This window comes from Apodemus sylvaticus, chromosome 1 (assembly GCF_947179515.1).
Source record: "Apodemus sylvaticus chromosome 1, mApoSyl1.1, whole genome shotgun sequence".
Classification (NCBI taxonomy): domain Eukaryota; kingdom Metazoa; phylum Chordata; class Mammalia; order Rodentia; family Muridae; genus Apodemus; species Apodemus sylvaticus.
Genome location: NC_067472.1, coordinates 124028180 through 124051536, shown reverse-complemented (window position 1 = coordinate 124051536; position 23357 = coordinate 124028180). Strand labels below are relative to the sequence as shown.

The window sequence follows — 23357 nt, the reverse complement described above, 5'->3', positions numbered from 1 at the left end:
CCAGCAAGGAGAGGCCATTGTGTTAGGACTGAGTGGTTAAGCCATACTGATCACCTCATGGGCGCCTTGACTGTTCCTGAACACAGCCCTCTTTTATGTTGTTGTTTAATGGATATCCGATTCCTAGGCTCCTAGCACATTCCAGAAAGCCAAGTTCTGCTTGTTCATCTCTCTTTCTCTAGGGCTGGGGTCTCTGGATAGTCAGGAATTCTTTACGTTAACTCTATCCCAGCACCATGCATCTGAGGTGATAGGTGTCACATAAGTGTTTACAGAAATAACATGCCTGAGAAGGTGAGCAGGCAAAGGTAGCCTTCCATGTTGCAACTGAGGATGTGCCTTAGTTTCCCTGTAGGAAGATGAGAGGAGACCGGAAGATGACGATCTTTGGGGAGCAGCAGAACACATGCTGTAGCTTTCTTCACCCCTACTCTGAATTCTAAGCAGCTCATGTCCCCTCGTTTTTCAACTTGACCTTCCCTCCCTGTACTCAGGGTTACTGATAAGGAATTGCAGCACATTATATACATGTGTGCTCAGGTAAGTGCACGTGTGTGCATAGCAATGTGAAGACAGAGATCCACCCTGGATGATGCTCCTTGGGAGCCATCCATAGTTTCCTTCTTTCTTTGCTTGAGACAGACAAGGAACCCAGCACTCATCTGCAGAGTGGCTGGTCGGTGATCTTCAAAGACCTGGCTACCTCCACTTCCCTAGCACAGGGGTTACAAGTGCATATCACTTATTTACAGCTTAATCTTAGTAATTTTCTATACTCTCTACATGACTTATATAATGGCACAATTAGGAAAATAATTTTTGTAAAGAGTTTACTTTGGTTCATTGTTTATCGACTACAGAGGGATTACAGGTAAGGTATCAGCCCAGGTCCCAGCAAGAACTTGGCTTTATTTAATGTTTCTTCCTCCTGTATACCTGCTCTGAGATCCTCCTGCCTCCACACCCATGAGTGTATGCAGAGAAGAGGCAGATTGGTCATATGCACATTTTTCTGTTGTACCCCTATGAGGCTAAGTCCCTAAGTATTTAAGGATTTCTCAGTAAACGAATAAGAAAAATCACTTGTTTTCTTCCCACTCTGGTGGGAAATTTGCTTTTTAAAAATATTCTTTATGTTTCTACAAGCTATATCTACTCTTTAAAAAACAGGTCTGTGATGGATAACATTAATTACCAAGTTGATGGAATCTAGAAACATAGGCAGATAGATGGGCCTAGCTCATGTCTGTAGTGGGGTGGTCTTGTGATTAGGATTACTGATGTGGAAAGGTCAGTCTTAATTTTGGAAGACTTTTCTCTGTACAGGGAATCTTGGGGTGCATAAAATGTGGAAAGTGAGCTGGACACCAACTCTTCTTCATCTCTGTTTCCTGACTGTGGATCTGACCAGCTGTTTCAAGCTCACACTGTCTTGACTTCTCTATCACAATGGATCCTATCTAGACCTGTGAACTAAAACAAATCCCTTCTCCCTTAAGTTGCTTTTTTCAGGGAATTTTTATCACATTGAAAGAAAAAAAAAAAAGAAAAAGTTCTATTAAAAAAAAGCTCTGTAAGAAACCTCCATGTGAAGAGGCTATTATAGTAGAGGTGCTATTGCCCATGAAGGTTTCTTATCTTATCCATTTTTTAGCCATGCATTAGAATACTATTTTATTGACCTTTTAGTTTGTGTTTCTCTGAAACTAAAGATATTAACTCAGAATGCCATATGTGTTTTTGTTGTGTGTGAAGATGCATATATTCGAGATAGCTTCTCACTGTGTTGCCTAGGCTGGTCTGGAACTCTTGAGCTCACTCAGAGAATCCTCCTGCCTCAGGCTGCTTGAAGCCTCATGTGCCACACCCAGAAGCCTATATTTGAATTCTTGGGAGAAACATGCATGTGATGTTCAACTATTTTTTATTGGTACTGAGATTTCTTTCTTTCTTTCTTTCTTTCTTTCTTTCTTTCTTTCTTTCTTTCTTTCTTTCTTTCTTTCTTTCTTTCTTTCTTTTTCTTTTTCTTTTTGGTTTTTTGGATTTGTTTTTTTCAAGACAGGGTTTCTCTGTGTAGCCCTAACTGTCCTGGAACTCACTCTATAGACCAGGCTGGCCTCAAACTCAGAAATCCGCCTGTCTCTGACTCCCAGAGTGCTGGGATTACAGGCGTGTGCCACCACTGCCCGGCTTACGATTTCTTTCTTAAGTTGTAGGAGTAGCTCCTTTTCTGGACACAAGTCTTCCTTAGATTCAGAACTACTGTCTTCCAGGCATTCTCTTTAAGGTCTTTTGAAAAGTAGTTGCCTTTGGTATTTGTGAAGTTCAGTCCAGAGAAGCTTCTAGACAGCCTTGCCTCACACCACATCTCAGAATTCCCTTTCTGTCCTAAGCAGCTGACACTGGCAACAGGTGACTCTTTAGTGTGTCTGTACTACATAGTGTGGCTTATCCCAGACTCCCAAGGGCAAATACCTCAAGTTGATCAATTACCACGCTAGTCTGAGGCACTCACTTTCAGAGCAAAGTCATTTTTTATTATAATGAAAATTTAAAAGGCAGTTACATTAGTTATACATATACCCAGTGACTTAATACCTGTTAGTCATACAGAACATTCAAGAAATACAAATGATTTACCCACGGCACAGTTCACATCCATAAGAAAGGCTAAGGGAGAAATGAGTAAGTGCTTGCTGTTCTTGGAAGCCTGCATGTGATGTTTTCTTTAAGGAAACAGACAGTTGGACAAAGCAAACGGCTGGGCCCTGGATGACCTGTGAAAAACTCCATTTTGCTATAGCCAGTGGCCACAAGGATTTGCAGGCTACTTGAACAAACCCTGCTTAGGGCACAAGACACGGCATGTCACACACGTGGAGCTACCTCTTTAAAGCTGTCCCAGGTTCTAGGCAACGGAGGAATCTGGGGACTCCTCGGCACATGAACTGTGGCCAAGTTACTCCGATATATAGTTGTTTTTAAGATTAATTTCATTATGCTGCCCAGGTAGGTCTTAAACTCCTGAGCTCAGACCCTTCCTGCTTCAGTCTCTCCAGTGGTGGCACTTCAGGTGAGCATCAGCTTGGGAGGGGAGAGGAGGAGACGGGAGGATGGACCAGCAAGTTAGAACATAGCAACCCATGGCCACACACAAAGAGGGTTTTAATTTTGCCTTGCTGTTGGTGATTAGCAAACGACTTGTTTTTGCTCGTGTGACAGGCTGCAGTGGCTACTGCTCATTGGCTGTGCTGTGCTGCAGAAGATTACAGAATCCTCTCCCTGGACCTGCTGGATTCTAGCTCTGAGCTGAAGGGAAGTACATGTTTGCTAGTGGGCTAACCTGGGACCTCACTGTCCTCCTAATGACAGGGGAGTGTGAGCTTCTCAGCAGGTTGTCGCCAATGCAGATACTACCACCCACAATAGAACAGGCTGAGCTGAGCGTGATGAATGTGGATATTCATGCTGGCTCCACCCACTCCCTGAAACCACAATGAAACAAACAGGACAGACATGGAGGCAGGGTTCTAGAGCCATCCTTGGCTGGCCTGGCAGGCTATGGCCCATTCTTCTAGAACTCCTGTGCTCTTGACAATGACGCAGGTGGTCCTTGCATGTCTCTCTCCTGCTTGCTTGGCCTATGAGGAGTCAACTGTACTTCAGCAGCAAATCAAGTGGTGAGGAACAGAACTGCAGGAAGCCAACATACCCTATCCGTCCCTTGCCTGCTAAGACCATCACCAGGACAGGTAGCTGGAAGGACATTAACTGGAGGAGCAGTACATTGGCTTCCTCTGCAGGGGACATATGAACTGACATCTTTTGCAGGATAATGGCATTGATTCACAATCTAAAGGCCATTCATGGGCTGTTCTCATTACTGCAAAGCATTCTTTGCTTTGGGCCCTTTTTTCCTTTTATAACTTATGCTCACCACCTGGGGCCAGCTCCAGGCAGTTCTGGGAACAGAAGCCAAATCAGGCAGCACACACGGGAGTTCTGAGGCTGAGCTGAAGCTCTGACTGTGTCACTCCATGGAAGGATTCAAAGCTGCCTGAGGATCTCCGGGGCTGGAGTTTGTCATGATGGGGGTCCCTTAGGATGGGTGCTGCCAAGGGCAGTCTGCGGAGCCATGTAAAGTTTGCAAGTGAGTCCTGTACAAGCTGGCAGAGCCGAGCTTCTGACTGGAGTGCTGTTCTCCCAGGCTGTAATCCGCATACTCATTCTGCCCCTGTGCATCAGAGCCTCTCAGAAGCCAGGCAGCACGGCAGATCCACAGTTCTTCTAACAAAGGGTTTCTGAAACGACGCTGGAGGACCCCAGAGTCCGCCTAAGGTAGCTCTGTGGCTTCTCTCACATTTGGGCATCAGTGGGCTGATACCTGGTGTGAGGTACCTGAGGTGAGGGTTGATTAAGTGAAGGGAGGCAGAGAGAACCCAGAGAAGCAATGGGGTGGGGGAGGGGCAGGGAGGAGCAGGGAGAATCTGAAGTTCTCTAAAATCTGACTGACAAGCCAGGAAGAAGCTTCTAGAACAGTGGCTCTCAACCTTCCTAACTCTGCGACCCTTTAATGTAGTTCCTCATGTAGTGCTTACCTTCAACCACAAGATCATTTTCATTGCTACTTTCTAAGTGTAAATTTTTACTGTTATGTATCATTATATAAATACCTAATATGCAGGATATCTGATATGTGGCTCCTGTGAAATGGTTGTTTGACCCTCCAACACAGCCCACGGGCTGAGAACCACTGTCTAGAAGTTAGCTCATAGTTCTACCTTAAGACCACCGAGGCATTCAGGTCTTTGTAGAAGCATGGCCAGAGTGGCTGGCCTCACAGCCACCACCCCCACCCCCCAAGATACTCACGTCCTTTCTGCCTGCTGAAGACAGAGGCTCAGGTGGCCCAGAGCACCCTTCTCCACCCAGAGTGTGGCCCATCTTCTTTTCAGGTTACAGAGCAGAAGGTGTCAGGGACACCTTGTTAGGGGCGAGGTATCCTAACCCTGTATACAGAGGGCCAGGTCTGACTTCCTGAAGGTGCTGGGCAGAAAACAGCTCAGCTCTGCTGCAGAGCAGGGCGATGCAGTGACCTTCATGGAATCAGTGCGCCAGTCCCTCAGGCCTAGTAAGAGAAGTGTGAGCGCTCTCATAGGTCACAAGGAAGAAGGACTAGAAACTTTAAGGAAGTAGAGGCTGTCTGTAAAAAGGCAGGGGACCAAAGAACTGACTTACGAAGTGAGCAGCTCCCCAGCCCTGCTTCTGGGGGTCCGCCCAGCTCCCAGGCTCCAAGCACGCTCTCCTTTGAAATGCAGCTGAATGGGGACGGCTCCTCACGCTTACTGGCCACACACACACACACACACACACACACACACACACACACACACACCAACACGCCACAGTATATCTACCAGGCCACAACTTTGACTCTCAGGTTTACAGCACACCTGGCCATCAAGGACAGCTAGTGTGGGAGACTCACACCCTGAGCTCCCGGCTCCAGCACAGAATGCAGAGGTTACTGCCTCTCACTCTGACACAAAACCTCCGGGCAGCAGCTGTGAAAAAGCAGAAAGAAACCCAGCTTCTGCACCAGGCAGATCTGCTGGTGCTGCCAGCCATTGTGGACCAAGCTAACACTTGATGGGTGCAAATTGTCCATTAATAGATTATTCACTATGGAATTTAAGACCCTGGAGGCCCCCTTTGGAGCACACAGATAAAGTACAATAAATACAAAGATCCCGAACTCAAGAAGCCAGGGCTGTAGGTTAGAGCCAAGTGATGCCTTGTCCAGGGAGGTTGGGGAATAAGGGAGATTTCTGGGGGTTCTGCAGCAGGGCAAGCTAGGGGAGGGGGCCTCTTTGAACATGGGCATCTATGGCATGATAATAGCGCCTGGGCAGTAGAAGCCTGGCTTTGCCTAAAGCTACTCAGAAAATGGAGGGAACATGCCCAGGTCAGCAAAGTCCTCGATGTTATAGTTGCCAGTTCCCTGCGTCGGGTCGCCCGGCATGGGCAGCATGTCCTGGAGGGGAGAAGAACAGAAAGTCCCAGGGGTCAGTGACCTCACCCAGAGCCTGCCCTTGTCCCGGAGCCCAGCCTGCCACTGACTGACCCTCTCTCTAGTGAGCAGGGGTTCCTTTGCAAGGCTTTGTGTACAGGGCTGATCTCCAGGGGGCTTCAACACCCGACCCCACTGGGAACTGCTCTCCTGGGGAGTGTCACACTGAAGGAAACAGCACTAGAACACAAACCTGCTTTTGAAGTCACACCAGGCCCATGGTCGGAAAGAGCCCAGCTGGGCAAGCAGACCCCACAGCAGTAATTAAGACTGGACAGCCATGTGACTGCCAACCAAGCAGGAGCCCGGGCATGTGTGGCCCGGGCACAGTGGCCTGTTGGGGTGATGCCATCCCAGAATGGATGGTCAGTTACTTTATCTAGTCCCAGTTTGCTAGACCTTAGACCACTTGCTCTGAAAATATTAGGGGAGTTCCAATTTCATACGGCAGACGTCCGTCCCAGTGTGCTTTGTCCCTTTCCCAGCCCACGTGATAACGGTGTGAAAAGAATTCTGTGGACAAGTGTGCTTGGGAAACAAGGCACGCTTCCCTACCTCCTAGAAATCCATGCCTTGCTGGTATAATAAAGGCTCTGATAAATCCTGCAAGAAAGAAACTGAATAACCTGCTTCAATTGGTGTTTCACAAAGTTATTTAACCAAGAATTCTTTTTAGAAGGGCGAGCGTGAAGACACACTGTTAGGGAAGTATGCCTTTTAGGGCCTCCCAATGCCATGAGCAATGGCCAGGGGCTGGTCTTTACAGTGGAAGGAGGGAGGGAAGTCATAGGGAAGGCTGGGAAAGGCACTTCCCTGTACTAGGAAGGGAATAGAGCAAGGTAGACCCTGAGCGACACCTGGCTCTAGACAGGGATCTGTGAAAATGACATTTGACCAAGTGGAGGTGTGTGTGTGTGTGTGTGTGTGTGTGTATAGCATTGAGTCTTGAGGAGGAAGAGTGTGACCTGAGCCTCCTACACCCTGGCTCTTGCCTGGAGCTTTGCTCTATAGGACAGACAGCTCTCTGGGAGAGGAGCCTGGGCTGCTGCTAAAAGACTGGGTAGACAGGCCTACCTCTAGCTGAGGGGAGTCAATAGGCTCATACCTGTACTTACAACGTTTCAGGAAAACCTAGGTGGCTGAATCCTATATGATAGCCAAGATCATGTCCTTGTCACCAGCACACTAAGATTGGTCTGTGTTAGGAACTGAGAACAGGAAGGCAAGTCTTTAGGAGTAGAGGTCCGGAAGTTGCCTTAGACCCTTAGCCTAGAGAGTTGAGCCCTGGCCCAGCTGCTGTGGGCTAAGGGTCTGGGGATGGGAGTCCCTCTTCCTGGTTGCCATAGTAAAGACAGGCCGAGGCAATCAAGGCCCTAGATACCCACAGCTCTTGGGAGGCTGTGGATATTGCCCGTGGTGAGCCCTGAGGGTCTTTAGCTCTTAGATGGGCATGGGCCCTGTTCCAGAGTGAGCCCCCTACTGTATTTGGCTCCATACACCCCTCCTGGACACCTGTGGGGGTATGATTCAGGATGCAGCCTCTCCTGTGTGAGTACAGCTGAAAGCCTGAAGGTCCTGTGCCTCTCCTGTGTACCTGCAGGCTCTAACTAGGCAGGGCAGGACCTTCCTTCCACTTGTGGGTTCCCCATAGTGCAGGCTGGGGGGATCTCTTGCTGGCTACCGGGCAGGGCAGGCAGAGGTGCAGAAAGGGGCATAAGGAAGCAGAGAAGGCGCAGGTACCTACACCTACGAGAAGGCGCTGCTCGCTGGATTTACCTGGAACACTTCAGTCTGGCCAGGCTGCTGGTGGGAGTGCTGCTCACCGCTCTGCTGTCCGTGATGCTGGCTCTGCCACTGGGACCAGACCTCCGAGGGCCGGCCCTGGAATTGCCCGCCACTCTGTCCACTCTCAGCTGAAACACCCAACAGACAGGATACTTTAGAAAGAATTCATCATGTGGTTCTGGGAACCTAAGACTGGGGGACCCGGCTATCATATTCTGTCATTTCTCCCATCAGGGTGCCACTCAAGGGCTCTAGACTCCCGAGTCCCTCCCAAACAGTCCTCCTTCTTCCTGACAGAGAAGAAGCTGAGTGGCAAAGACTGGAGGAAGCCCTGCAAAGTGTGAGTGCGTGACCAGAAAGAATAGTTTCGCCTTTTAAGAATGAGCCTGTCAGGTAACCAGCTCCATCCTCATAGCCCCCTGTGTTCCTGTGTCTGCTCATGGTGGCCTCAACACAGAAAACAGGAGGGATGAGAATTTTGCCTAAATTATTTGGGGGACTTAGCTAAAGAGGACATTGAGTGTGTGCACAAGCACATCCCCGTGTGTGTCTCCGTGTGCACATGCTGTGTGCGCGTCAAGTATAGAAGACAAGCTCAGTTCTTGCCCTTCATACTTGGAACCGCCATCTCCTTGTCTGTCCAGTCTGTAGGCAGGGCTTCCTTTCCTCTTCTGTCTCGCCTCACTGACTCCACCACAGGGTCTTGCTGGGTCTCTGCTCCCTCCATGCCATGTCTCGTTATAGTGTCTTCCTTTTCTCAGTGTTCCTGCTGTGTTCTGAGTCCCACTGCCACCCACACCCAGATCCACAGGGCTCTGCCCACCCTCCTGGGACAGCAACGCTGCCTGCAGATAGCCAAGGGTTCCTCAGGTCTGGCTTCTATTTGCTCTCTTCATATCTTAATAACCCTGCCTACTGGCGGGACTTGGCAGCCGCATTCTATCACCTCCTTTTCCTTATGCCCCTGTCCTCTTTACTTTTTAAATAAATAAAATTTATTAGCAAGCACAGGTAGGTGTGTGTGCAGATGCAGGCCAGGAATTAACTCTCAGGGGTCAGTGCTCACCCTGCACTATGAGTTCTGGGGATGATCACCAGGCTTGTGTGGCACACCTCCCCATGGGGTCATCTCACTGGCCGTGCCACTGCGGTCCTTGGCTGGCCCTGCTCCTGCATTTTCTTGGTTATCTCACGGTCCTAAGGAAATGTGATCCTAGGGTCTGACCTCAGTTTGGCCCTCTCTCAGTTGGCCTGCTGTGCCCTGTTTTAGATGGTGTACTTTACATTATACTGACATACAAAGTAGAGTAACTAAGGCTAAGGGTCCCAATATTAGCCATGCCAGTCTGCTCTAATATAGTGCTTCGGCTATAGATAAGTTCTTCAAGAACGGGGCGAGGAGGAAGGGAGGACAGAGGAAAGAGGGAAGAGGGAGAAAAGGAGACAGTAGGAAGGAAGAGAAAAGGAAGGAGGGAAGAAAGAGAGGAAGGCGATAGAGAAGGAGAAGGGATGGGGAAGAGTGTGGGTCGTAGTCATTTGCTTCTAAAACCTCCAGTTTCTACATGCTGATGCATGGTGAAGTTTTCTCAGTTGTACCTCAGGGATGGTCAGAGGTAGAGAGGAGAGCAGGAGGAGAGAACTGGAGACGATTGATTAGTCATACCCAAGAGTATTAATTACAGGTAATATATTTCTAAATAAAAAAAAATAACCTTCTGAGATAGTAAATGCTTTTAAACATTTGCAACAGGAGAAATCAGTGCTGCTTTTGAGAAAAACACTGACAGAATCTTGAAGCAAGGACAATTGCATGCTACGTATTGAGCTTGACTAGGGTACATTGTTTCATCACTTCTAAATCTAAGAGATGAGTCCTCTACCCAATGCTTCAGCTAAGGAAACTGAAGGCTCAGGGGTATCAACAGGCTTGTCCTATTCCTTTATCATATAAACCTAGAGGCTGAACTTAGACACCCTAACACGGAAGCCTACATGCACTCATTTGATAAACAGTTCTTAAGTCTAAGACACTGGATGAATGGAAACCGACAGCTGGCCGAGGAAAGAAAAGAGTTCAGAGGTCGATACAGTTGAGCACTTTTCTGAAGTTACAATGGGGGCTTAAGAGCAGGTCCCACCTAAACCTGACTCTTCCTGGAGAGGATGAAGGGTGACCTGAAAGATGGTGCTAGCCATGGGAAGGGAGACTTAAGGGGCCACTGAAGAAACTTTTTATTTTCCAGAACTGGAGTAGTAACTTTTAAAACTACAAAGGAAACATGACCTTCAACATGACCTCTCCTGTCTGAGGGAGAACTGTGGGTCATCTGCCTAAACCCAACCAACCTGCAGATGGTCTGCAGACCTTCCTGTGTCCTCTTCCTAAAGTGCGCATCAAACTCCTTTCTGGAATAACCTAGTGGTCCCTAACATCTTTGTTAGGTCACATTGTGCGTAGTTAAAAGCCATGACCTGGGTTCCAACCATATTGACGTCCATTCCCCAGCTTCCAGAGTACGGTCCAGGCTGCTGCAGCTCTACCTAGATGGACTGGCCTCCTACCAGGCCAGGTGTGGGGTTGCTGCACTACATCTCCTATCTGGGGCAGCGCCAACTTGTAGACCGTAGTGTGGTCCCTGGTCCTAAGGGGCAGAGGCAAGGCTGACATGGATCGGCCATCTTTTCAGCTGAAGTTTAATCTAGACTTCATTCCTGCTCACTCTCACCGTCCTGGGAGGTGGCAGCGGGTGGAAACCGCTCTAAGATTCCTGTGCTTTGACAGTCCTATGTAGACTGTTCAGCGCTGTTGGGTTTAGCTTAATGGTTCTTGGTGAAGGGAACTGCTGGCACTTCTCATTCTCACAAACAGCAGGAGACAGCGGATGAACACACAGGGAGACTGATAAACATCCTTAGTAAACAGACATCCCAACCCAGTGGGGATTAGACCAACCCAGCAGCAGTGTAAATGCTGAGAAATCCTGCTGGGTAAAGTGATGGGGCAGCCGCTCCCACCTAACCTGCAGAGAGGATCTGGCGAGGACCACAAACTTTTCAGCTCCTTTGGCACGGATTCCACCTTTCAGCATCAATTAATAGGATCAAGTATGTCTATAATTCTTCACAATCTGTGGCTTAAAAATGCACATGGCTGAGATTTGGGGGCAAGATTAGGGGAGGAGGAATAGGGAGCTTGGATCTGCCTTCCCTCTCTATTTGTGCATCCTATTTATCACTGAAGAAGCGTCAGATATTTGGGGAATGATACATTCCATTTTCCTCCAGCCTCCACTCAGTCAGGACTGGGTGGAGCATTCGGGGGAGGAGAATTTCCTGTGCTTTCCAAAAGTGGCTCGCCCAGGGTACAGTGGTGTCTTCTGCTGTGGCCTGACTTGATTTGTTTTCACCTGTCTGGACTTGTGTCACCATGACTGACTTGCTGGTGCTACTTCAGCCTAAAATTGGAAAGCAGATGCTAAATGTAAGCCATGGACATGCTGGTGCTCGCCAAGCCACTGCCTCTGGAAGCGCTCTGCTATGCAGTTCAGGTCTTCTTCAACCACGGAGCAGCAAGAGAGGGAGGGGATGCCCCGCACGCTTTAGCATCTGAAACTGTCCTTCCCGAGCAAGCTGTGGGTTTGGCTTCCTGCGTTTCTACGAGAAACATTATACACCAACGACCACGTTGAGACAGAGAGATTAACAAATTTGGGGATTCAAGTTGTACACTACCTGACAGTTACCAACTTGTTTCGTCTGAGCTCTAAATCCAGTCTTAATCGCCCATCTTTGAGATATCGAACTGCCCTCAGTTTCTGCTTGTGCCAGGAGGTGCAGAGACCTACTGAGACTAGCTAACAGCTTGAAGTTCTGGGCTGTTGCATAGTAGGTGTGCTCTATCAGAGTGAACACAGGTCACTGGAGCCCAGCTTTCCTGTTTGTGTGTCTGTGTGTCTGTCCTTTCTTCAATCTCTCTTTAGTCCAGTCATCTTTTCAGAAACAAGCCAGGATGGACTTGGCACCAGTTAGGCCTGTCAATCACCTGGCGAAGATCACCCCTCAGGAAAGCTGATTCTTCTGGGGACATAGCTAAGGATATGGGAAGAACATATCCCCTTGATGAGATAATGTCATTACACCCTCTAGAAGCCTCGTCCTTGATTCACTTGCTTACAGATCTTTATAGTTAAGCCTGCCTGATTTTCTAAGTTTCAACTCCAGAAGTATGATTTGTCCTTTCTTCTTTTAATGCCATTTAAGCATCCAAACATGGTTGAACCCATCCCCTTAACGTTTTCACTGCTTCTCTTATGGGTCTGCTTGCAGACCCCACTGTTGACATTAACCAAAAGACACGGCCGACTTTCTTCTCCATCTCCCTCTTCTTGAGAGATATCAGGAATTATACTTTGCCAGCTGTTATTTTAATAAAAATTGCTCTCAATCAAGCTTCCTTCTGAGTCAGATTTTAAATAACTTTATAAAGGAGACTAAAAGCCTACAAAAGGGAACCTACATCTTCCACTGACATGGTAACCACAGACTTTAAAGACACTCCTTTGGAGACAAGGTAGGCAGATAAGCACATTCCAGGATTCAGGTAAGCGCCTTCTGGTAGTCTGGCCCCCCAGTGCTTACCCTCTGGCTCAGATTCTTTGGGGAAGATTCACCTCAAGCTTATCTTTCCATCTTGTCATTTGGTACTCTACCTTCACAGAATAAATAAGTCTTCTCTTCCTGCCTTTCCAGGCTCTCTCCCTTAGGGTTGAGGGCCAGAGCTGAATGGCAAATGTAATTTCTCTTTTGGATTGTTTCCGCATGTGTCTGTGGCCAATGGTCACATGGTGAAATTTAAATGGCACTAAGTTTAACTTCCCTTTACTCCCTGGTGCTAGGATTATCCCACTGTATCAGTCTGTCATTCCCTGGGAGCCAGAAAGGCCACATATTGAAAGCAAGAGAGAAATAAATCAAGTAGCCTAACAGAACTGGGTATATAGAACCCTCACCCAAATACAGGGCATTAACATTTCCTTGGACCATGCTCTCAGCTGGGTGTATGATCTCAAGGGGCCCAGGAAGTTGCTCTTCTAACTGGATGTGGCTGTCACATAAAGGCTGAAGGAACATCCAGTCAGATTTTAACAACGTGGTTTCTAAGGAACTGCAATGTTTGCCAACAAGGAGTATCATAGAGCCCTTGGTCTCAGCCCACGCCATCCTCATGGGGAAGTAGGGCATATATGTTGTAGAACACTTTCTCCCTCCTACTGATTTCATGTGATACCAAAGTAGCAACTCAGATGCACACTGGGGATACTTCCTTCTCCCTCCCAGGTCTGTCAGGGGCTTTTGCTCCATCAGCCCCTTATAATACCAACAACCTAAAGCCAAGAGAAATGAATGTAAGATCCAGGTGATACCTTTTGGCGTTTCTGGTGAAAATTAGAAAACTGTGGTGAGGTATTGGCAAAACTGTCAACAGGGACTTATCTTGGGAGGCAGCTGCTAATACTGGTCCATACCTACCTAGTCTGTGAGATGCATGGCTCCTAGGGGGACTCGTATCCTTAATAGGTGAATGAGCACATTATTGTGAAATTGTTCTCACCACAAGTAGAGGGCATCTTCTATGTGGTCAGCTAAGAATAAGATGGTAATAGCCATGTAACTAATCAAATGGTGGCACCCATATGATTGCCTAAGACTTCCAATGCATCTAGGTTCCTTGCGGATCCACCCCCCCCCAAATGTTTCTGTGACACAGGCATTCATTCATCTATATATCTCATCTCCCCACTCCCACCTTCCACCCCATTTCTTTTTTCCTTTTGCCTTCCTGCTAAGATCATGGAAACTAAAGACCTAGACAGGACTCCCACATGACACCATCAGTTCTTCCCTATGCTTTCCTAGCACCCAGAATAATTTTCTCAGAGACCTCCTGGGTAGGGAAAGAGGGATAGAAGGCAAATGCTAACTCTACTGTCAGCAGGGTCTTAACTACCATCACTTTTTCTGCTCACCCCTGGTGTCCCTAAGCTTATTTTCTTTTCCTCCTTTCTCTATAGGGAAAATTTCAGGTGGGGACAGGACTTTGAAGCCTACCTAGGGTCCCGTCTCACTGGGGTAGAGAGTAAGGCCAAGATAGGGTGATAGCACAGCCTCTGACCAAAAACTAAATAAATGTCTAACCCCATAGCTGGGAAATACAACATGAAGCAGGCTGGGACTAAGTCTCCTCCTCTCAGGACTCTGGTGCTGACTGCTTTAGTAGCACCACCATAACTGTTCTCAGACCCTCTTTATTCATATAGTACAGACAGCCCTATTTATGCGGGAATGGAGCAAATTCTCCAGGCAGAAATTCTCTTGAGAATTCTATCCAAGGTCGGGGAGACTGTGTGCTTACACTTTTAACATCTAATGGCAATTTAAGGTAAAGAAAGCCAAAACCTTTTATATAAGCAAGTTTCCTCTCTGAACCTATTAACCCACTAGTTCAGGTTTGGTTTCCTTCCTTCCTTCCTTCCTTCCTTCCTTCCTTCCTTCCTTCCTTCCTTCCTTCCTTCCTTCCTTCCTTCCTTCCGTCCCTTCCCTCCCTCCCTCCCTCCCTCCCTTCCTTCCTTCCTTCCTTCCTTCCTTCCTTCCTTCCTTCCTCCCATCTTCCTCCCTCCCTCCTTCCTTCTTTATTCCCTCCTTCCTTCATCCTTCTAAAGAGGCCTTATTCTACAAAGGCAAAAGAAACACCACAGAGATGATCCTAGCAGGAACTTGCATTCAGTATTTATGACTTAATCCCGAGAGAGAGACTATGTAGGTAGTTGGTTTAAACTCTGTCAGGTTAAGGTTGAGTCTCAAAAGCATTTACAAATCAGTGTTTCTGATCCTTTTGGGGCTATGCTCAGACACACTTAAGGGTGACTGGGGGAGGCGTCAGAGGATGCGAAGAAGGCTGTTGTGAATGGGCAAGAGGACAGTCCTGTTTTCACTCCAGAGGCTCTAGGACTTGTCTGTGTCTACTTAGGATCATCAAAGGAAGCTTGCCTCCAGTTTCCCTGCCTACACTCTCTTTGGTATAACCTTGAGAATTAAAGTAAGGTTAAACCTGGGAATCTAAAAGGAGAGAGGGCTAATATTTTATAATAATATCACCTGGCCCCATTACAGGACCAGTAAGGAAAAACCTGGCTAATAGACAAAGACCTAATCTATAATTCCTATAGATGGATCCATTTTGTAGGTATCTAGAAAAATGGTCTAAAGTGCCTTATGTACAGGCAGACTTCATGGCTGTCAGGATAGGAGACAATAGAAAGGAAGGAAGGAAAGAGGGAGGGAGGAACCCTAATTCTCCTGTAATGCTGCAATGTACTGCCATCAGTGTCCCCTATGAGCCCCAAGGTTGTAACCATGGTGCCCCAGGATGCCCACAGGCAGGGTTCAGCTGGTGTTCACAACCATACCCTCACTGCACTGCCTGCTTTAACTGTTTCATGTTTATTTAATAATTAATGAAACTGACCATTAATGGAGACTGCTCTATTTCTCCTCTACATTTTCCTCCCCCCTCTGAGGCTGACAGTAAACCCCTCCCCCAGGTCCTCTTTCTAACCATGCACTCTCTCCTCTGACCTTGACAAAGGTTGCTCCACCCCCTAGGACTCTGCTTCTTGAAGTCCCAGTCGACAGAGGCTGAGGTCTTCTCAAGATATACTTCTCCCCAGAGGTAGATTTCCTTAGCCCTATGAGGCAATGCTGCCTCCAGAGATGGTGGCTCCTCCCCTCCAGCTGGGCTCAGTCAGTCCCTCTCCTCCTGAGCTGCCTGCTGCTCCTACATCTTGCTCCTCAAACATTTTTCCTAGAGTCACAGTGTGATGCCTTGAAGGTGGGGGTCACATCATATTCCTCAGTCCTAACGTCTCTGCCTCAGCATCCCTGCTATACCTCCGCAGCAGAGTTTTTGCTCTTCTCATGATCACAAACCAAGGGACATAGTGGCAGATGTCTCTTCTGCTTATTTCTTACTCTCTGAGGAGTGGGTCCAAAGGATCAGAAGCACAGGGGAGTGAGCAGAGGGCACAGCCTTCATCCTTTCTTGGTTCCACCCCTGACCCATCAGGACAGTGGTTCTCAGCCTGTGTGACATGATCCCTTCAGGGTCTGAATGCCCCTTTCACAGGGGTCACTAAAGATCATTGGAAAACAGATATTTACATTATGATTCATAACAGTAGCAAAATGACAGTTATGAAGTAGCAACAAAAATAACTTTATGGTTGTGGGGAGGTCACCACGATATTGGGAACTGTATTAAAGAGTCAAGCATTGGGAAGGTTGAGAACCGCTGTATTAGGAGGACTTGGGGTTTCCACAGTTTCATCTGAAATGGGAATAAGAATGATCTCTCCCTTATGGCCAGGCTAAATAAATTCAAACACCCAGGGGACGCCTCCTGGGCAGTGTCCAGTAAGGACCTAGCAATGACTAGCTGCTGGCACGCTTACCACCTAGCAACATGTAGCACAAATGGTCGAGATAGAAGCCCCAGTGTATGACCTGTTCTTGGTCCTTAGAGTTGGCCAGTGGTCTCTACCTAGGGTCCTACCTCCACTTACACTTTCAGAATCTGGCCATTACTTCATGGAGAGTGGCCAGATGCACCTGATCAAGGCACTGGACTGCTGGGAGGAGCCTGCCCACCTGACTAGTCATGGTCACATGATGTTCCCAAGTCCTCCCAGAGAAACATGCCATCTATCTCTCTTTTGAAGACCTTCCTGACCCCATCAAACAAGTGATCATTCTCCCTAAGGCCTCCACAAAGATCTGGCAGCTGGACCTGTGTTGTGTCTCTGCCTCCTATTAATCTGTCTCCTCTATCTTTGCCTATAACGTTGACCGTGTCTCTAGCCTGAGCCCTTCTTTGGGCCAGCCTAGTCTCTTCCTGTCTCCAGTGCTAATACTGGGTCTGGTACTCATGTAGGATGAATGAATCACAGTAACTCTGGATCACTGCTCCCGGACAAAGGGAACATTCTATACATGAAAGCAGGGAGGGGCACTAGCCTGGAGCCAGGGACTTTGTCCTCAGGCTGCAGCAGAGCTGAGGGCCTGGCTGACTGAGCAACTGGCTGAGGACTCTCTGCTTCTCACACCCGTGTCCCTCAGTGACCCAGTAAGGACATTTAAAGGCTCAATGTGTGTGCTACATATAAATAAGGTTTGTGCTGGGGGGACTGTTGGATCTGATGAGAACAGACAAACCTAAGGTCTTGGGACATTGGGGCCAGGACCTTGGGCTTTGAGGCAGAAACATTACTGTCAGTGGTGTGTGCCTGGAGAGGTAGGGACAGCTCATAACTACCCTGTATGATGACAGGCTGTGTAGGGACACGTTCCCATAGACTGACAGGTGAGCCACTTAAATAGAAGCCTTTAACTTGACAAGTGAAATGAGGGAGTTTAGGCCTGGCTTCCTGCTCACCGGAGGGTGATGGCTCTGCACAGACAACTCCTGGGTGCCGCACTCTTGGATGTCACCCACTGCCTATACACTGAGGAATCTGGCAGGACCTCCCCTTCTATGGAGTGTGTCCTTGGCCTGGGAAGAGATGCTGGCATATACAAGTAGACAAAGAACAAGTGGCAGGAGTCTGAGACTGAGCCAGAGGACACAGCCACAGCCATGGCACCCATTATGTCCTCAGCCTTTCTCACAGAGCAAGGAAATACTCGCATGAGATAGGATGCCCTAGTATGAATCTAGAATCAACCTGGGAGACAAGCCTCTGGGTGTGTGTGAGAGGGAGAGTTTACAGGTTTGACTGAGTTGGGAAGACTCACCCTAACTGAGGGGCACGACTATCCCATAGGCTGTGGAAATACAAATAAATACAAAGAGAAAATTGAGCTGGTACCAGCATCCAGCTCCTGCTTCCTGACTGCAGCTACAATGTGACCCTTCCTCTGTTATCATCGACTGACCTAAAATTGTGAGTCAAAATTAACCATTTATCCTAAAGTTACTTTTGTCTGGTATTTTTTCTCAGAATGGGGAAAACAGCAAGTGCACTTTGCAAAAAAGGTAACTTCCTGGATTCACTGACACATCTGGCCATTCCAGGTTTCTGAATGGAGACTCTTTTACTTCCAGGATGTGAAAGTCTCTGCCTTGGTCCATGTGGGTTAAACTAGCAATCAGGTTACATCACAACACAAGAATGAGGACGCATGATTTAGACTAGCAATGTTGAATTACAAGGTCACGGTGTATGCTTCTCTGACTTAGGATACCTGAGGCCCTCCTGATTGTAGGCAGATAGAAGAGGAGCTGGGGTGCTTTGGGGCCTTGCCCTATATTCTGGAAGCCTTGGGGCTCAGCCCTGGACTCACGATGCTCAGAACAAAAATTCTTTCCATCATTCATCCCCCACCTACCAAACCCTGGAGTCCTGTTGGCAAGACTGGGGTATGCGTTTCCGCTTGGTGAGGAGGCGGCTGGGCTGGAGAGAGGACTGTAGGATGAAGGGTCAGCCGGGTAGGGGTGACTTGATCCAATTCCAAAGGCAGATGACTGTGTCTTGCTGGGCTAGGGAGGGATTGGCTATGGTCAGGAAGGACAGAAAGAGGCAGGGCCAACCAGCTTCCCACTGAGCTCCACCCTTGAGGTCACCTCAAGAACAGTAGGCTCTGCTTCCCTCACTAGCACAGGATGAGCCCAGTGGGGGGTGGGAGTGGGGAGGTTGGGCAGAATCCTGTCCCTGGAGACTTGGGGTAGAGCTACTTAACATTACTTTGAGGGCTACAATGGCTTGGCTTCTCCAAATTCAGTTTGTGGAGGCCTCTTGGTAAATAAGACCTATCCTTCCGGTACCTTCCAGGGAACTAGGAGTGTTGGTTCCAGGGTCTGGTATTTACAGGCCCTCTTGGCATAGTAGTTCCAGAGCTCCAAAGTGATGAAGGGCTTGCTCTTGCTGGGGAAGCTTTAGGTACCCAACTTCCTCTTGCTCCCTTTCCCAATGGGAGGTTGTAAGAAGCAAAGGGTGCTGATCAGACATGGCATAAATGTTGGGGACCCAGCTCTCAAAGTGCCTGTTGATGGTGAGGACTCTTGAGAAACTGGAAGCAAGGACCTGCTCTCAGAACTGGGACTCAAAAAAGCAGATGGTGGGTGTTCTGCCACTCTGGGTACCCAGGGCCGTGTTTCCCTCATACCTGCCCTGGGAACGGCGGACGGCTACCAGTCCAGGCCACCTGGCCCTGGTTCAGCTGCCGGGAGATCTGGGATATGTTCTGTCCCGTTGAGGAGGAGGACTGAATGTCATTCACTCCAGGCACGTGGACCACGGAAGAGCTAGGAGAAGAAAAAAAATGCTTATTCCCAGAAATGGCCTGCTTTCTTGGGACTGCTAAAAGACCCTGGCTGCTCCCTCTGCTCCCTTGCTCTCTTCCTTCCTGGACACTGCCAGAGGCCCTCACTGGCTTCGCTTCTCAGATTCCTTCCCCCCCAGAGGCCCTCACTGGCTTCGATCCCCCCCCCCAGGTCCTCACTGACTTCTATTCTCAGACTCCTTCCCCATCCCCCACCCCACCCTCTGCCTCCCCCTCCCCCTGGGTCTGGCAGCTCTTACACTTGCCCACCACCACCATCTTTCCCTAAACATTCCCAGATTGCTATACAAGATTTCATTCTAAGAGACACAAGTCACAGAATACAAATCAGACTCTGGGCTACCTGCTCTTTGGGCTCTAGTTAATTTGTCCCATTGGGGCACGGAGAAAGCTTACAGCCTCTGGACATAGGCTGCAAGCTGTCAGTTTCAACAGAGATAAACCTGGGAATGCAAGGCTGCTGTATGTGGCTGTTAGTTTGCTGCTTCTGCCTTCAAATGATTAATTTGCTGTGCCTTTATTAGGTACCTGTAGTATGCATCACAATGTGCAGCTTGCTTGATGAGGAAGCTAGACTACTACCAGGCCCTTCTTCTAGGAGTCTTTTGGGCTATGTGGACTGTAAGCTCATTGAAGAAGGAAAGGGCTGGTGTTTGAGGGGCCCTTCCTGCCATCTCCCTGGGGGAGGGGAGTTTGTGCTGGGGTGGGGGGCTGTGAATACATTTAGTGAGATGGGCTGTATCTAATTTTAGGTTTTTCGTAGTGGTAGGTTTTTGGGTGGATTTGGAAAGAGTTACAGACTACAGTTTTACTAATTGTATTCTAACCCTTTTCTATATTCTCTAACTCCTTACAGAGTATAAAGCAAATTTATTTGTTAGAACATCATGTCTGCTTTCCTAAACGCGTTAACACCTGTGTCTGCTCCTTCCCACCTCCTCCAGATGGATGCCTCAGTTCAGAGAATATTTTCTTTCTTGTAGTTTTTTTTTTTCAAGAGAGTGTCACACTATGTAGCTCTGGATGAGCTAGAACTCACTATGTAGACCAGGCTGGCTTTGAACTCACAGAGTCTGCTGCCTCCCACATGCTGGGATAAAAAATACATGTGCCATCATGCCCTGCAGAGGATAATTTCATTTGGTCTCCTTAAAAAAAACCAGCTACATTAATTATACAATGAATAATAAATTCTGACATTGAATTGATGATATTCTTCCTGCCTCAGACTTCTGAGTGCTGGATTACAGACGTCGACAACCATGCCTATTACCACAGCATGGTTTTCACTCTGGCACTGTCATATATACCCATCGCTTCGGTCAGATTACCTCTGCGGCTCCCTTTCTTTCAGAGGACATTTTCGAGACACTGTTCCCCGTAGTTCTTCTTTACCACATGCCTCAGCCTGCACAGCCCTCCTTAGGACGATGACTAATGAGGGACAGCTGTAACCCTGCCTGGGATTTCAAGAACAAAGTGCTGGTCCTTGCATCCAGCCCTCCCTAGGGCTGCTGGTCACACCTGCTGCTGCTGAAATCTGTTCTTAGAACATCAAGGAAGGGAGATTCCTATCCGGTTGTGGCCATTGTAGTTTCTGGGCACTGGGTTTGCCTGCCCAACCCTGTTCCCTGCAGGGTCTCAGAAGCCTTACTCAGAGTTGGGCCACGTTCAGCTCAACTGAGATGTAAGAAAGACAGCACCTGACTGTGCCTGGTGTATGTGACGCTTCTAGGGACCTTAGGGGCATCTGTTGTGACACAGGAGGATGTCTTCCCCGAGGATGCTGGCCTGTTCTTTGGCAGTCCTCCTGGGTTCTTGCTTGTATTTCCCAGAAGAAACCTGAGGCGGGTCTGGCCTTCGGTGGTGACGCCAAGCTTCTTCAGGAAGCTGTAGCATGCCTTGATGCTTTATAGCCAAGTGGCCTCCTGTACCCTTGAATAGTTCTTAGGGACAAGGCTAAGAAACGATGGGCCATCTTTTCTCCTTACACTTAGCCATGGCCTTAGCAAACTATGGAACAGGGCAGTTCTGGATACTTTCCCCAGGGGCCCTACCTGCATCCTGGCTATAGACCATCTATCTCAGGATCTTCTGTGCCTGAGACTCACTGACACCCAGTGCCTGTGGAGGGGCAGATGGAGCAGAGCTAGCAGTCCAAAGTCTCCACCCTGGCTCCATCCCACAGTACAGGAATGGCTGACTTCTGCTCGGTCACAGAGCCAATGCTGGCACTCAGGCCTTTCTTCCCACCACTCCCCTCCCTGTGACCTACCTGAAGGCCTTGCCCGAGTGCCCGGCAGGGAACGGACTTCCTTGGGAGTAGATCTGCTGGCTGCCTGATGCTGAGGCAGAGCTCATCATCTTCTTCTCCGCTAGGAAAACCATTGAGAGTCGCATGTGAGGTCCCCCCTTGTGCTGCAGGCCATGAGGGGGTACCCCAGAACAGGGCATGGCCTGCGAACGCAGGAGATCTACAGAGGACAGCCTCCTCATCTTCACCTTTGCATGTGTCCTCTTAGGCTCTTGGTTCCTAGAACGGCCCCTGAAGGCAAGCCCTCAGAGTGGGAAGGGCACTGTTGTATTTACTCCTTCACTTTCACAGGGGAGGGAGCTCACCACAGGAAATGTGCAAGAGGTGAGCGCACCCAGGGTAACCTCAGCTGCCTGGCCTTGGACCTCAGCTTGGCCTTTTGTGTCACAGAGGTCACTTGGGATGCTCTTTAAACTCTCTCCTCTGCCTCAGTTTCTCCATCTGAAAGAAGATGATAATTGCAGTCTCTTTCTTACTGGGCTATGGTGAGGATGGATTCAGGGTGTTATTATAGGTAAAATGTTTACTGAGGACAGTGCTGGGAAAAACCAAACACCTTACACATTTGCTTTCATTTATTAAAAATGAGAAAACTGAGGCATTGCTTGTCCCGAGTCACAGGACAGCAAGGGAGGAAGCAACTTGAATCCCAACCAGTGCTCCTTCCCTGACCTGATCAGCATGTGCTAAGGGATACCTCAGACTGACTGGCTAGGGCAACTGGAAGGTGTTGCCGACTTTCTACCAGGGTCTCAGACTGAGCACCTCATGAGATAGGAAACACTCAGACCTACCCTAGAATGATTCACCCAGGACACAGACAGGTGAGACGTCTGCTCATGAATGTCAGCTGAAGAGAAAGGCTAAGAGGGCTCAAGTCACAGGCAGAGTGTCGAGATTTCACACAAGGAAGCTGCTTTTGGTGGTGATATGAGAAGCAGGGATCAGATGTGAATGGGTGCAGCCTCCAGCCAGTGAAGTGTCAACCAGAGTACACCCCTCCTCCCTTGGCTCCATGATGCATTATCTGTGACCCTAGAGTATCATGATACCTACATGTCTCAATTATATAATCACCCTCAGGACAGTGGGAGGAAGGGAATCAAGGCTGGACACATGACTGCCTTTATGTAGCATGTATGCCTCCCTGAGCCCAGCTGGCCAGGCACGTGTGAGCAGTATTGGGCTGTTGATGATCAAACCCACGGGCTTGGGTCTGGAGGCAATACAGGAACCAAATACCCTACTCCCACCTCTCAGGCTGTAAATAAAGTCATTGCCATATTGCAGCTGTGGTGCATTCTGAAGGGACAGGAACTCAAGCCCCAGTCTAATTTCAAGGCCTTGAGTGCGGGCACAAAGAACACGACTTGAGTGAGGAGGAGACAAGGCTAGAAATGACAGGGTCAAGGAGACTCAGGCTGCCATCTTGACTATAAACAGAATCCCCAAAGGCTGGAGGTGTGGCTTAGTGGCAGAGCATGGTAGTGGCCTAGCGTGTCCAGTGTCCATTCTCCAGCACCACACAAGTGACAGACTAAAGACAATCAACTACCACTAAAAAAGCAAAAACTTATGCAAGTCACTTTTTCCCTATGTGTTTTGGTGGTAAGTGATAAACACATTGTTCTGTGCGTTCTGTGCTTGTACAGTATTTCTATGTTTACATATGTATGTGCATACATGCAATTGCATATATGTGCATATTCACATGTATACATTATTTAGTCATCTAAATCTTTTCCCATCTTATTATTTTCATCTACTTGATTTGTTGAAACCCAAGGCAGGCAT

At 48.3% G+C, this 23357-nt stretch overlaps 1 protein-coding gene across 2 annotated transcripts in view; it reads right to left on the bottom strand.

The window, feature by feature from the left end:
• Positions 1-2515: 2515 nt before the first annotated feature.
• Positions 2516-23357, bottom strand: part of Arnt2 (aryl hydrocarbon receptor nuclear translocator 2) — a 162764-nt gene continuing 141922 nt past the window's right edge. For both annotated transcript variants that reach the window (XM_052159345.1, XM_052159336.1), the window contains exons 15-19: positions 21525-21624; positions 19073-19211; positions 18296-18446; positions 7847-7983; positions 2516-6034 (exon numbers count right to left, since the gene is read on the bottom strand). In XM_052159345.1, the coding sequence (XP_052015305.1) occupies positions 5936-6034; positions 7847-7983; positions 18296-18446; positions 19073-19211; positions 21525-21624 (626 nt within the window). In that variant the 3' untranslated portion in view covers positions 2516-5935. The remainder of the gene's footprint in view (positions 6035-7846; positions 7984-18295; positions 18447-19072; positions 19212-21524; positions 21625-23357) is intronic.